The sequence below is a fragment of the Anthonomus grandis genome, chromosome 16, assembly GCF_022605725.1.
Source record: "Anthonomus grandis grandis chromosome 16, icAntGran1.3, whole genome shotgun sequence".
Classification (NCBI taxonomy): Eukaryota; Metazoa; Arthropoda; class Insecta; order Coleoptera; family Curculionidae; genus Anthonomus; species Anthonomus grandis.
The window spans coordinates 4,598,127-4,614,917 of record NC_065561.1 but is presented as its reverse complement, the minus strand read 5'-3'; the positions used below and the strand labels follow the sequence as shown (position 1 = coordinate 4,614,917).

Sequence of the window (16,791 nt, the reverse complement as noted above, 5' to 3'; positions counted from 1 at the left end):
TTGAGAATAAAAAAAGTGTGTTCCTAACTTTGTTAGTTTTGGTTTTAAACGTGTCTGAAAACACGTATAATAATATAGTGGACGCCTTTAAGCAGAAGCCAGGCCACGGTGAGACCAACAAATTAATGAACATCTGTGACGCCGCACGAAGAAACCCACTTAAGCGTCCATAGAAAAGTTTTACAGAACGGCCGTGAAAAAGGTCGCATGATTTCTCGAATGAGCATACCCAAAAGTACCGGCTGCACATGCACACAAGACATGAGTAGTTGAAAGAGGAAGAAGACAAAAAATTTCTCATCTGCGCGTACGTTAAAAATAGCAAACTTTAAAATTCAAGTAATCAATTATTTAAAGTAATAACAATTTTCCCAATGCACAACGTCAAAAATCAACACAAATATTGTTCAAGCTGACAAAAAAATTCGTGAGTTTTTTTAGCTCTTAATATTAATATTAAGAGATAGAAGTTAAATATTTCCTATTACTAAAATTATGAATAACTTTTGAAAGAGTAATTTTATGTAAAAACGTTATGAGATCTTTTTTGTAGAGCATTAAATTCTCTTTAAGAATCTGTATTCTTTTTTTTCCTTAGTTATAAACTTTCAAGTGGAGTCGTAGGGATGTGTCATTCTGGGGTTGGCGAAAAGAGACTGGTTAGGCCTACTTGCGGAGCTCTAGCTTCTTCACCCTTTCTACTATTACTACTACTATTACTACAAAATTTCAAAATAAAAAGAGTAAGCCTAAAAAATATATTAATGTTTGAAGCTTGATTATTCGGAAATGGCTCATGTCGTGCAAATTTGAGAGATAGGTTTTCTGAACGCAATTTAATTTCCTGTAAATATATGTATAGAGTGTATAAATCTGGATATATAGGATGTTTCAAAATTCACTACATATATTTTAAGGGCGTATTCCTGAGGTCAAAATAAGACTTTTTTTTTCCTATAAACATGGGTCCTAAAATGCACCCCCTTCAAGCTACAGCCATCGTAAGAAGTGTGAAGAAAATCGATTTTTTAAAACTGTGTCTACAGTTTAGCATCAAATTTAACGAAATTTGGAATACCCCCGTTATTTTAGGCGGTCTATTTACTTTTTATCTTAGAAAAGGCGTAAAACTAATTTTAAGGGGTAAACTGAAGGGATGCACACTTTTGACGGCCAAAATTTTATGTACGCATACATTTTTTTTTAAATTAAGCTACACCAGAATATGGGCCATACAAATATCTAAATTTTATGTCTCTTGCATTTTTTTGATAATACGAATAGTTTTTGAGAAAATCACCGATTAATAAAAGGCTACCAATAACGTAATAATTAAAATTTAAACAGATAATATTAAGTAGTAGGCTGTGACTATTTGTTTTAGGACATTTTTTAAGCGGCACTACATTTAACAATAACTTTGTTATTGAGGTTTTTTCAGTAAATTGATGAATAATTATTTACATTAAAGAATGACGGTTTATAAAAATACAAAAATTGGTTTAAAAATTATTTAACATTTATTACCACAATAATTAATATTTTTTTAAATAAACAATAAACTTCTAAGAAACAAATATTTTTTTTCTAAAAAGTGCTCGAAATGCGCACCCTCCGCTGCAATACAAGCCTCCATTCGTCTTCTCTTAGATTGTCTTACTCGCTCTAAAATTCCGGGAGTATTTCTTATTGTTTCAAAGGCATCAATAATTCTTTGCCTTAGGACCTTGAGCGAAGGCACTTGACCAGGATTATAGACGAGGCTTTTTACATATCCCCAGAAAAAAAAAATCCAGAGGATTGCAGTCCGGGGAGAGTGGAGGCCATGGTATTGGGCCTGCTCTATCAATCCATCTCTCAGGAAACACAAAGTTCAAATAGTCACGCACTGTTATACGGAAATGAGGGGGGCACCGTCATGCATAAACCACATGTTCGCTCGCACATTTAAAGGTACATTGACTAGTAAGCCATTTAAATGGTGCTGTAGAAAGTCTAAATAACTGTCGCCAACTAAAATTCTAGGAAAAAAGAAAGGACCAATTAACTCATCTCCCACTAAACCTGCCCATACCTTAAGGCTAAAGTGCTCCTGGTGGTAAGATTGCCTAATTTCGTGCGGATTCTCGGCTGCCCAAACATGCACATTGTGAAAATTCACCACCCCTTCCCACGAAAAATGAGCTTCGTCTGTGAATAAAATACTTGATAAAAAATTATTATCTCTCGCGCATCTCTGAAGTAACCACCTTGCAAACTATAAGCGCCTTGAGAAATCTTGAGGTAGCAAAGCTTGAACTCTTTGAATATGGTATGGATACAAGCTATTTTCGTGCAAAACCCGCCAGACAGTTGCATGAGAAACATTCAAATTCCGAGCTATTTGTCGGGTGCTTAGGCCAGGATCGTCGTCGATGGTATTCAAAATTTGCTCCTCTGTCACTGGGTTTCGTGCTTGTTGCGGTCTGCCTGAATTGTTCCTGGGGGTCCGAAAACTACCGTATTCCCTAAGATGCCGATGTGACTCTGAAAATGTTCGTACATTCGAGAGTCGGCGATTAGGAAGCCTTAACTGAAAACCTTAACTGATCTTTGAGCTTCATACGCGTTATATCAGCAAGACCATAAACAAAATGGTTGTCTGTAAGATTGTTACAGGATTAATTACGCTTTAGACGGAGATCTGGAGAAATACGAGACTGCTGACTGAGACACCCACCATAATTACAATTGCCTTCGACTCTTAATGGAATTCGCCAATATTTTTCATTGAACCACTATCAATATTATCACCATTTTAATTCTTTGTTATTGTTTACAATATGCTGTGCATGGAGAAGATTTCACGGCAATTGAATTGGTCAACCGGTTTACTAAAGCGGACTTCGCGTGTCGAATTATTACGATTTGGCCCGTATTTGTACTTTCTACCAGGCACTCTATGGTTTGCTTATTAGTAATCTACGTATGGGCTTTGGTTGGGCCCATAGCGGCTAAACCCATAAAGTAACGAGCGAAGTTCCTCAATCTCCGGTCTTGCGCCCAGACGTCTTTTGGACTACTATTTAAGCAGTTCTGCGACGCATCTGGAGATCTTTCCAGCTCCCGCGTCTGTCAAAGGTGAACCGTGCTGTCCGCTGTGACGGAGAGAGATTAATGGTGTCGTGACATAAATCTAGTATCATCTCTCTCGGCCCGCACATTTTTATCTAAATTAATACTAAAAACTAAACTTCATTAGTGTTTCTGTATTTTCAAGCAAATATTTTCTTGAAGGTGATGGTTTTTAGTGGTTTGATGCCTCTCGAAACTTTGGCTCCTTGAAAATGAGTACGTAAACCGCCAGTCATGACCCAGCAGTGGAGGATTTCGCCCTGAAGCCTAACAGCAAATAATTTCGCCGCCCTTAGCCCCGTCAACCCACATCATGACTTAGGCCCTATGTGGTGCAAAATAGCCCATCGCGGGCTCTCGCCCCCGAAAGAACAACACCGTGGGACTTGACCCGTAAGCTTACTAGTCTTTTTATTTTTGATCTTAACCATATTCTTTTGATTTCTCTGTATGATTTAACATGAATTTATTATTATTATTATTTAATATCATCTTCTCATTTTTATCTTCAAAACTATATTTTTATCTTATAATTATGTAAAGTAAAACACTTCAATGTTACGCCTTTTTATGTAATGTTTCCGAAGTGATCACTGACGAATTAAGGTATCTTTGGGTATAAACATATATATATATATATATATATATATAAATATATAAGGTGTGATATATTAAGGTGTTTTACTACTGAGTGAGGGAGTATGACTGAGACAACTGACCATATAGAGAACCCACGAAGCCGGCCTGAGGGGTTCTTTTTTTTTCATCATTTAAATTTAACAGGGTTTCTGGATTCTATCAGATCTAGGGAGTTGTTCTTGTTATTTAGAGCTTTTAAATCAAGACTGTCGAACAAACTCAACTGCCTAGAAATGGTCCCTGTAAACCGGTTAGTCTTGCCGGAATATTATTTATACCATAACAAGATGTTCGAATGAATAACGTTCATTTTCCATTTTAGCAATGTTAGAGTTTAGAAATAAAATAATTTTTTGGTGTAGCTTAATTTTAAAAAAATGTACACATAAAATTTTGGCCGTCAAAAGTGTGCACTCCTTTAGTTTACCCCTTAAAATTAGTTTTACGCCTTTTCTAAGATAAAGAGTAAATAGATCGCCTAAAATAACGGGGGTATTCCAAATTTCGTTAACTTTGATGCAAAACTGTAGACACAGTTTTAAAAAATCGATTTTTTTTACACTTCTTGCGATGGCTGTAGCTTGAAGGGGGTGCATTTTAGGTGCATATAGGAAAAAAAAGTTTTATTTTGACCTCAGGAATACGCCCTTAAAATATATGTAGTGAATTTTAAAACACCCTGTATTGTAGTACAGATTTTGTGGGTTATTTCGGTTGTTAGAGAAGATAGAGCTATAGCTCAGTTCGGTTGGCTCTCCGCCAGTCGGATTTTTTTCAAAAGGTTAGCGCAGAGACTTTATATCTAGCGCACGCTAACGCAGTACTTTTAAAATCTTGCGACATTATCAAGGCACAGAATAAACGACCTCACAGAAGCGAAGGCTAGCCCTTTTTACCGAACAAGTTTTTCGTTCAGGCTCCTCCCATTTGCCCCCATTCTAACGGGTACAACTGTCGTCGCCCACGTGTGGTATCATAATAAGTGTATTAGTACGAGCGTTAGTGTGTATATTTGCGATATTTTGTAATTTGACGTTTTTTATTTTATTTTTTGTAAGTAGGTATTACACATTACCTTGTTTTGGAGTTTAACTCTGTGCTCTGTGACTTTGTTTTTTCTTTCATTTGTGTTGTGCTAAAAACTTAAAAAAAAAAACACTAAAATGCCAACTTTTTGTGCGTATAGGGGTTGTTTTGCCAAAAGCGTCGCTGGAAAAAGTTTATTTTCGTTTCCTAGGGATATTAGAAGGGGCAATAACAATAATAAAAGAAAGTAGGTATAGAAAAGTTACATTATTATGTATTATTCATTATTATTATGGTTGTTTAAAAGCTTTAAAAAGTTCAGAATATTCCCTAATTAATTTGTCGTGCCATGCAAATAAATACAGAATAAACATTATTTAATTTAATAAACATATATGTATATACCTAAACCATATGTATCTATGTATGTGTACATACGTGCAGGTACATAACATTGTACATAGATAAAAATATTAAGGTTGATTTAGGTATACAGTATTTTTATGTGATAAAGAATAATGACTTTAATTTTGAATTATCTGTCTTTTTATGGACTGGTTTACCCATGCAAGTGCATAATATAGTAATAGTAAAACCCTTAAAAATCTTATATTTTGTTTCAGACTATCATAATGGACGGCGACTATACAACGTATAATACCTTTATCAAATATGGACGTATGTGTGGTACCTAAATATGTATATAATAATACATACATATATCTTTTTATATATAAAGATATAAAAGACGATGATAGCTACTTTTAAATGTGTTGTGTTTAAAACATACGAGAAAACATACCTGCGTATAAACCTTCCAGCTAAAATTTAATTTAAAAATACCTACCTATGTACATATGTATATGTATATTGGTAACATATTAACATCACACAAATAGCAGACTTTTTCTCAGCTAGTGCCTTACTAAAGGCAAATATTATTTACCATTATCATAAAACAACTAACACAAAAATAACATACCAAAACAAATTAAAAGTATACTAACCTACACCTCTATCGTGTATCAAAACTGTGAAATAACAATTTTTATAAAAATAATAATTATTATAATTATTCTAAAAAGCAAGGACCAATATAAGCCTTAACAAAAAAAAATCCTATTTGAAATGTAACTAAATTTTGTAGTTTGCTCCCGTATTACATGAATATAACCATTTGGATTTTAAAAATAAAAGCACTTCGTTCAGTGTATGCGTTTACTACAACTTTACGAGATATCTCAGTGTATTTGCGCCGGGTGCATCTGTCAGTTGGGCTTATAAAAAAACTGGTTCGCGGATGTCAAAGGAGCCGACGCAAGCCTTCGCTTCTGTGAGATCGTTTATTCTGTGATCAAGGCATGAATTCAGGAGGAATGGAGACGCCAGTCATGCATTCGAGCCAGTCACACGAGCTAATGAAAGCACAGTTATTTAAAACTTGTTCACAGAAAAAAAGGCTAGTGTCAAAAAATAAATTTTTCATACATTCTATGCATTTTAAATTAACTTAGGTATACCGAAGTTTCCTCGAAGGCACTTCACCCCAAAAACGTTTTATTTTTTTATAAAAAAATAATTTTTTAACAAAAAAAATATTGGTAAATAATTAAAAACTATTGATAATGAAATACTCTTAAGTATGAAACACACATGTAATTTTTTAAGTAATATTTTTTTTTGTTATTATTCGAAAAAGGGGATTTTTTTAGAAATTCTTAATTTTTTTCGTTAATTTAAATAACCGTTGCTACATTTCTCACTGTTTAGGATATACTAATTTTGAGTACGTAACCCTTTATAAAAAACAATAAAACAATTTGTTTTTGAAACTAGGTATATTTATTTCTTTCATTTTCATGCTAATCATCACATTGCTAGAAGTCAACAGTGATATAAATTTCACTTTCATCTACAAATAATCAAATAGCTGCCAGTTATTATGTCTATAACCATATGATATAAAATGGCCAATATGCTTAGGATTGAGACTTATTTTGGACCAATCTCATCTTATTTATCCCGGTTCATTTCTCCCTTTGGCATAACCCCCGTTGTTAAAACTAATAATTCATTAAAAAGCAAATTAATTAAAACTAAAGATAAACTACCCCCGCTATCTTCCCCGGGAGTTTATAAGACTAGCTGCGAAGAGTGGCCTGCAGTCTGCAGTTTACGTGGGCCAGTCTGGTAGGACGATTGATACTAGGATTAGGGAACACAAGGTCCAATATAATAAATTTAAAAATACCGATATAACAATGACCAGATCGACTTTTGGGAATCATCTCCTTGATTCCAAGCATAATTTTTTCGACAGCCGTAGTATCAAAGTACTTACAGCAGTGCAATAAAAGTAAAAAATTTAGACTTGCTAGAGATAATGGAAATTAGTAAAGCTTTTAAAATCCAAGATCTGCCCTGTGTTAATGAAAGGTTTGAATTTGCTAGCCACCTAGTGTTTAATAACCTAAATTAATTTTAGACACTCAAATGTTTGTTAGATTTCTTGAATATATAGAGTAATTTGATTGTTTAGTGAATTTCCATGTGCATAGATAGTGCCACCTTAATAAGTTTTATTTATTTATATGTTAGGTATTTTGTAAATGTTATAGTAAGTTTTTTGTTAAATTTTCCTTTTTTCGTATTACATCATCATACCTATTGTAGGTCTGATGCCCTAGTCGGGCGAAACATGTAGCCTTCATCTTTTTATTAAATGTTTGATGTAATGCTGTAGATTTTGTCTTGATGCTTTTTATAAAAAGTAGGACCTGCATCATTGTGAAAATTGATAAATTCTTCGATTTTAATAATAGTATTAAGTATTAGTTTATTCTTTAAAATACTTAGTTGAAATAAATACTTATTAATAAGAAACTTGATGGATTTTATTCTTTATTAGCTCTATGTCATAGTATATGGTATGGTATATAATACGTCTAAATAAAATTATTGTTTGAATATTGTCTTAAAAATTGTACCATTTTTATGAAAATAACTCATGAGGTTTAAATAGACATCCTTGTACAATATATACTTAAATACACAAAGCAAAAAAATCACTAAAAACAACTAATAAACAATTCTACATTTATTTCTTACCTATTGGCTCTACTCCCGATATATGGTCAACAAAATCTCTTTTTCCCAAATACATCGTAAGTTTGCCATTGGGAGATTGTTTTTTATAAACTCTGAAGTTAAACACCATACTTTTTATTATGTGAGAAGTTCCGCAGAATAACTACTATTGATAATTTAGTTAAAAAGACAACTAAATACTTTAAGCGATAATGGGATTTGTTTAAGGTTTCTTTAATCTAATTAGTACGCGTCTATAAACATCTCAATGATTTTTGCTATAGAAATGGCATGAATTACATAAATTCTTAGAGCCACTCATAATATTACTAGACAAAAAAATTGACTAATGATAAGTCGTAATATTAATCGTAAATTAATGATATCAAGGAAGATATCATCATAACTTTTTTTAAATTCTATTTTGTCTACTATTTGGCAGAAGAAATTTTTTATAACTCAGCTTTTTATAATTTTTAAATTAGTAAATGTTTTATAACATAAAAAAACATTCACTGTACAGATATAAGAGCACATTTTAAAGACCTTAGTCTAATCAAATTACCTTAAAGTTTTAATAACTTCTAAAAGTTATAAGCAAAACATGATAACATCAGTCTGCAGAGGTTTTGTATTGAAGTATATTAGAGTATTTCTTTAGTATATGTTTTGAGAGATAGATTTTAGACCTTGAAATGTTATTTTTATTTATTGCCAAATCACAATTTATCTAATCAAAAAGTGCAAACGAGGCATTACAATATTTTTCATAGTATTTAGCATAGTGTAAAAGTGACTTCAAGTTGTGGTAGTATGCAATAGGTTAAAGACCCTTAAAAGTAGTTTTAAAAAATTCTGCGTTGGCTTATTGTTTCTATGCGAAATCATAAAAGAAATATAATAATAATGTAAGGTTATTGCATCTAGCCTATAAGTAGGTCGATTAATTATGATAGCGTAAGCAAGTTAGCTATCGAACAAAAGGTTATTATACTTGAATGGAAATAATATAGTTTTGGTTTTAGTAGAGAATGTGTGTTTTAATTTAAGTACGTTCCATTCGAACAATATATTCTTAATGTCCCCAAACTAACGTGCTTAAGTTAAGTTTTATAGTGGTAGCACAATGCCTACAGTTCCAAGTTCCATCACAGATTAAAAAGGCTACTAGCTAAAAAGTTTGCTATTTGTGGTTCCATTTGAAAAGAGTCCAGTTTCCCTGAAAAGAAAGTTAAAAACGATACTTAAAATAAGTAAAACACAATCCAAGGAAGAAGTTATAATAGCACAAAGTGGAAATAGCAGCGGCGTTACTGCTGATGGACGTAATGGCGTATCGGCAATGGAAGTGTTGGAGTTGGTTGGTGGTACAGTCCTAGTAATATGTATCCTTTGGTACTGCTGTCGTCGGGCAAAGAAAATCCTAGAGACTAAAATAAGACGTGAAATTACGCGAAGTCAAGAACTAGTTTAATGAACTAAGCAGAACCTCAGTGAGTAGTGAGTTTAGTAGTTAGTGAGTTTTAGTATTAAGTGGATAAATATGGAGAAGTATATAGTTATGGATTCTAGTAGAATGGTCTATATGGAGGTTAACGAGTAAGAACAGATTAAATGTTTTAGTACTATATACGCTTATTTTTATAATTATATTTTTTCCTTAAGTAATTATCAATGGTTAGCGAATTTAAAGAATTATTAGGAAATATTGTACAGTTAAGACGTAATATTAGAAAAGAGCCTCAAGGACGTAGAGAAAATATTGAGCGCGTAAATAAATTTCTTAATGAGTCAAAGAAACTTGATGATCAATTTAATGAGTTAAACATTAATTTTGACAAATCTGAACACCAGGAAGATGTGTTTAAGTTAGGTAGTGAATTTGTTAAAGAAATTACTTTAAATATTAATGAGTGTAAGGAAGTTTTGTTAGGAAGAGTAGAAATCATTAATGCATTAAAATTAAATATACGAGTAACTACAGAAGTGGTCGAAGAGAGTAGTGTTATAGGCGAAAAATCAGTGACCAAAATGACAGACACATTTGACATAAAAACAGCAGCATCCACATTACCTAAAATGGGTGGATCGGAAGATTCCACCAAACAGCTTATTGATGCAATTGATATGTATAGCGAAATGCTAGGTAATGAGGGTAAAGCTGTACTTATCAAATATGTGCTTAAGGTAAAATTAACACAAAATGCTAAAATACGCTTGAAACCAACCTATAACACTATCGAAGAGTTAATTTATGATATGAAAAAAACACCTTCTTACGAAAAAATCATCGGATGCTCTTGCAGCCCAATTATTTACCTCAAAACAAGGTCATAAAAGTATTGATGATTATGGGCGTAATATAGAAATATTAATGATTGATTAAACCATCTCACAAGCTGACAATAATAATTCGTTACAAATTCGTAGGTCGGTAAATGAAAAACACGCTATAAATGCTTTTACGAATGGCTTGCGAGACAGTAATTTAAAAACCATAATAAAAGCTAGAAATTACGAGAATCTAAAAGACGCTATAACAGGAGTAAAAGATGAAGAAGTTGCAAATTTTTCGAGTGTCCCTTCGTCCAATCTATTTTATACTCGTGGTCGTACCCAATATTTTCGTGGAAATACTAATATTAATAGGGGTAGATTTAATAGTTCTTTTACGGGTAGACAAGGTGCAAGGCACTTTACTCCGGGAAATAATAGTAATAACTATTATGCAAACCGAAATTATCAAACTAACCAGCGAGCAATAAATCGGAATCAAGGTCGGGGTAGAAATTTTTCTAGGAGACCACAAGGCGGAAGTTTTACCAGCACCAGGAATAATATAGGTCGCGTATATGTTACTGAGACTGCAGAAAATGCAGGTAACGATGGCGATGACCCTACAAGTAAATTATTTTTTCGAGTCTAATTTAAATGCGAACGTAGAATTTTTAAATAGCATAAATCGATTAAATACTTTTCGAGTAAAATGTGGTTCAAGAGATTTATTATTTTTATGTGATACAGGAGCAAGCTTACGTTGTATTTTTTCAAATGCATTAAATAATTTATCAAATTATACTGACGAAACAAAAACGATTAAAAAATAATAGGAATCTCTGGGTCTACCGTTTCGCGAGGATCAGCAAATATTTTATTTACGGTAAACAATGTAAATATTAGTTACGAGTTCTATGTTATAGAGAGCTTTGATAGTAGTATACAAGGTGTCTTAGGATCGGATTTTTTCGAAAAATTTAATTCTAAATTACAATTAACTATGAAAATTTTACTTTTTCCTTATGAGTAAATAATAGGAAAATTAGTATTCCTTTGGAATCAAAAGACGATAATTTTATTTTTGTTCCCCCGAGATGTGAAATAATTAAATATATTGACACTAACTTAGAGGGTGAATGGCTAGTTGTGAATGATGAATTATGTGAAGGAGTATTGGTAGTAAGTATGATAGTGAATGTTAAAGAGAATAGAATGCCAGCTCGAATATGAAATGTAACTGAAAAGGAAATTAAACTAACAAATTTTCATCCTAGAGTACGAAATATACAAGATTATGACGTATGCAAATTTGAAAAAACAAACATATCTGTTGAACGTGTAGAAAAAAATTTAAATTTAATTAATACAAAGTCACTTAATAAGGAAGAGAAACTTTCAATCGATAAGATATGTGCCAAATTTGCAGATATTTTTCATCTAGACAATGACCCCTTAACAGTAACCAATATTTATTAGCAAATAATTCGAGTAAAAGAGAATTCATCTCCGGTGTATGTTAAACCTTATAGGTTACCTCACTCTCAAAAGCAAGAATTGGATAACCAAATTACAAAAATGTTAAAAGAAGATATAATTATATTATATAATATAATATATATATATATATATATCTATATATATATATATATATATATTTTTATATATTTATATATATATTTATATATATTTATATAAAAGAAGATATAATTGATGGTTCAATTGAACCATCAATTTCGGAATATTCTTCACCACTATTACTGGTTCCAAAGAAAACTTATTCCAACGGTGAGAAAAAATACAGAGTTGTAATAGATTACCGATTATTAAATAGGCAAATTCAAGATGAAAAATTTCCTCTCCCAAATATTGCCGAAATTTTGGACTCTCTTTCGGGTTCTATTTATTTTTCTCATTTGGATTTAGCTCAATCTTATTTTCAATTAGAACTTGAACAAAGTAGTAGACCTGTAACATCTTTCACAACAAATCAAGGTCAATTCCAAATGAAATGGCTACCAATGGGATTGAAAATTAGCCCTAGCGCTTTTTCAAGACTCATGACTATAGCGATGTCAGGGTTAAATGATGCCTGTTTTGTCTATTTAGATGACCTTTGCATTTTTGGGAATTCCCTTTAACATCATAATCAAAATTTAATTAAAATAATGCACAGACTTAGAAGTACAAATTTAAAGCTTAATCCTAAAAAGTGCGAATTTTTGAAGAAAGAAATGTTATATTTAGGTCACCTAATATCTTCTAAAGGTACACTACCGGATCCTGAAAAGACCAAGGCTGTTATGAATTATTCTATTCCTAAAAGTGGAGACGAAACTAAACGTTTTGTTGTGTTTAAGGGATATGCAACGTTTTGTTGCATATCCCTTAAATAGGTTAGCAAAAAAAGGTGTAGTCTTTAAGTGGTCAAAAGACTGTCAGGAATCATTTGAAAAATTAAAAAATCTCTTATAAATCCACCCATTTTACAATACTCAAATTTTTCGCCAAATCATGAATTTATTTTACGTACCGATGCTAGCGGATTTGCATTGGGAGCGATTTTGTCAAATTTCGATGACAAACCCGTAGCTTTTGCATCACGATCACTAAACAATGCTGAGAAGAATTATTGCACAATAGAAAAAGAACTTCTGGCGATAGTGTGGGCGGTACCGCATTTTCGTCCATACTTGTTTGGTAAAAAGTTTAAAATATTAACTGACCACAAACCATTAATATATTTATTTAATATGACTAATCCATCTAGCAGATTAACCAAATTTAGATTAGTTCTAGAAGAATACCAATTTTCTATTCATTACGTGCCGAGTTCGGAGAATGTAACTTCAGATGCCCTATCTCGTGTGTTTAGAGATGTTGATGAATTAAAAAGTATGAATAAAAACGTGAGGGGTATTATGAATGTGATGACTCGAGCATAACATAAGAAATAAGAAAATTGCTTAGAAGTGGAAAGTAATTCTATGAATAATAGGCCTGATCAACCAGTTATTGTAGAGTTGCTTAAACGTCCAGCTAATTTAATAGAACTACAACCAACAACATCTACAGAATGTTTAAAAATAGAAAACAAAAAACTAGCTAGTAATAAAACGAAGAAGATAGGCAACAATAATATAGTATAGTATTTGATATATGATATATGATATCTATAGTATGATATATATGATATATGATATCTATAGTATAGTATAGATAATATGACGTCGATATGCAAATTATTTATATTATCCAGAATGGTCGACCAACGTATAACTTAGGTACTTCGTTGGGACATTGATAAGATTTTGCAATGAATATAATATTCCGGAAGTCGTTATTTTAAGAAATGAACGTTCAGACAAATTTTTAAATGACTTAAGAAAAAAGAAAAATATTTTAAAAAATAGCGCACTAAAAATTATAGTTATAAAGGATAAACAACGCGTTGATAATGATGAATTAAAACAATTGATTGTGAATGATTACTACATGCTACCTACAGGTGGACATGCAGGTACAACTAGAATGTGTAAAAATATTAGGAAAAACTATTTTTGGTCCAACTTGGAGAAAGATGTAGCAACTTTTGTTAAACGGTGTGATGACTGTCAAAGGTATAAACATTCAAATATGATTAAACAACCAATGACAATCACTACAACAGCTACTTCAGCTTTTGAAAGAGTTTTCTTAGATTTAGTAGGTCCGTTACCTGAAGACATACAAAATAATAAATACATTTTGACAATCCAATGCGATCTTTCTAAGTTTGTTGAATGTTATCCATTAATAGATAAGGAAACAATTACTGTAGCTAAGGCTTTCGTAGAGGGGTTTGTATTGCGTTATGGTATCCCACGTGATATTATCACCGATCAGGGAACTGAATTTATGTCAAAAATCTTTAAAGAAACTTGTCAGTTATTAAAAATTAATCAATTATTACATTCCACCGCATACCACCCTAAAACCTTAGGAGCTTTGGAAAACTCGCATTAACATTTATTTGCATATCTTAGAATGCAAGTTTCCAAAAGTTTAAATAATTGGAGTGCTTGGGTTCCATTTTGGTCTTTCTCGTATAATACCAGCGTGAATAAAAGTACGAAATATACACCATTTGAACTTGTTTTTGGAAAGCCTTGTATAATTCCAAGTAATGTTAAGCATGGTATAGATCCCTTATATAACTTCAATGGAAACTGGACTTCAATAGACAATTATCCAATGGAAATCAAGTATAGAAACAAAATGTAAGCGGAAGGAAAATTTTAATAAAAACTGTAAACAAATTAGTTATAAACCAGGTGAAAAAGTATTGTTACAAAATAATAGTAAAGTGAATAAAATGGACACATTGTTCCAAGGACCATATACGGTTATTAAGGAAAGAGATGTAAACATTATTTTAAACATTGACGGTAAAAGTGTGGAAATGCATAAAAATAGAGTAAAAAGGTATAGTGATTAGATTAAGTAGAAGCTATAATGGTGTTTATTATGGTTAAAATAGTTAGTATAGGTTTATTGGGTTTTAGTTTAAGAAAAAAAAACATGTTGTAACAAATTATGTTACGGGTTGATTTAAGAGTCTTTAAAAAAAAAACCCAATTTTAATTTCTACAACAAGAATACATTAATACGTGAAGTAAAGAACAAAGATTGACTTATCCTACGTCGTGTAACTTAATTTATAAACTAAAGTTAGCATGCAAAGCGAAATATAATACAGGAAACACATAAGCAAAATATTTATAAGGATTAACACTATTGAGTCCATAACTAACATAGTTTTGTTTTTTTTTTTAACGGGAAAGGTGTGGTAGTATGCAATAGGTAGAGACCATTAAAAGTAGATTTTAAAAAATTCTGCGATGGCTTATTGTTTCTATGCGAAATCATAAAGGAAATAAGTGTTAATGTAAGGTTATTGCATCTAGCCGATAAGTAGGTCGATTAATTATGATAGCGTAAGCAAGTTAGCTATCGAACAAAAGGTTATTATACTTGAATGGAAATAATATAGTTTTGGTTTTAGTAGAGAATGTGTTTTTTAATTTGAGTACGTTCCATTCGAACAATATATTCTTAATGTCCCCAAACTAAGAATATTATAAAGTTGAGTTTCAAAGATCTAAACACTTTTCTTTAACAGCTTAAAATATATTTATTAAGGGAGGTAGTCCTATCTAGTTGCCGGATCTTCAACTCTATCTCTCATTTCTATTTACGCTCCTAACTTATTACTTTTATATAAAACTGTCGTCTATTATGATAACTATATATTTAATTGCCATACCTACACTCTTCTTCAGGAGAAACTAAAGTTTCATCTATAACGCCTACTATCCAGGAAATCGAGCTCTTTCCAAATATTCTATTTTAATATTTATTCTGGCACTTATGTTGTGGTATTTATTTTAGACTTTTTCTTTGAGGTGCTTGATATATAATAATGTTAATTGAAATTATTTGTCTTGGATTTTAGATTAAAAATAAAAAGTAGAATTAGATATAACCTATTCTAAGAGCAAAAATTACATTTTTAAACCAAAAAAAAAATTAACATTTTTATGCCTCAAACCGATTCTGAAAATTTGGAATGAAATTATCGCAAGCAAGAGCTCAGTAATGCACAAAATGTCATCTTGTCAAACGGCTTTGTATTTACATTTGGCGTGTATGAGATTCTGTGATTTTTTTTCGTTCTGGTTGAAAAAGTTCTTTTGTTCGTGGTTTTATTAATGGGAGTGATTTTATGTTTTTTTGTTGCCTTGGCAAAAAAATGGCATATTAAAATGTTAAAAATGTGCATCTTAAAACACGAATGAAAAAATCTATAATAATTATATAAAATATTTAATTTCTATAAAAATGCTTTTTATAATTTAACTATAATGAAATATCTAAAAAAAAACGCCAAGGGGTTATCCGCATGGTAAGATTGTTTATAGTTTAAGCATATCTATTTTATCCAATATACATACATGACAAGTATAATTTCTTAATAAACCTTTACAATTTTTATGTCTCAGATCAGAAATTATAACTATAAGTTGATTAAATATATTTTTTTCTTAATTTTCGCATTTCGTTTTTTTAATCAAATTATGGATCTCCTTCGAATATGATTTTGTTCCATGTGATTGTACTTAATACAGGCAATAATTATCACATTTTCAGTTATGTTATTAATCTATGTTGCCAAATTGAACATTTTGGTTCGTTGCGTGCCTCTGCGTTAAAACGGGTAATATAAAGATTTTGGATCTTGGGTATTTAGTTAAATTTAGTGTGTCCTGTTTGGAGTATTGACGAAGAAAATTTTTTTTAACATTAAACGAAGTTTACTTTGATACTTAATGAAAGAAATTGCAAAATAGATTATTGACGGAGGGAATTATAGATACATACTTAATGTATAGGTATGTCCAATAAATTTATATTTCAATTAAAAGCAGTACTATAATAAGTCCTATAGTTATAATAGCAGAATACATTTATAATACTTATATAAATGTATAAAAATGTAGAAATTGCAAATGTTAATTATACAATAAGCATGATCAGGGAATGAGAGCATTCCAAATACTCAAAACCCCAATTGGTCTACGCAACCCGAATGGTCTATTTTTTCCTTAGTGT

The 16,791-nt window shown here is 31.4% G+C and overlaps 1 protein-coding gene across 1 annotated transcript in view; it reads right to left on the bottom strand.

The window, feature by feature from the left end:
- Window positions 1–8,034, bottom strand: part of LOC126745766 (arrestin homolog) — a 43,086-nt gene extending 35,052 nt beyond the window's left edge. Inside the window, exon 1 of the mRNA XM_050453754.1 lies at window positions 7,888–8,034. Coding sequence (XP_050309711.1) covers window positions 7,888–7,996 — 109 coding nt within the window. The 5' untranslated portion in view covers window positions 7,997–8,034. The remainder of the gene's footprint in view (window positions 1–7,887) is intronic.
- Window positions 8,035–16,791: the final 8,757 nt, after the last annotated feature.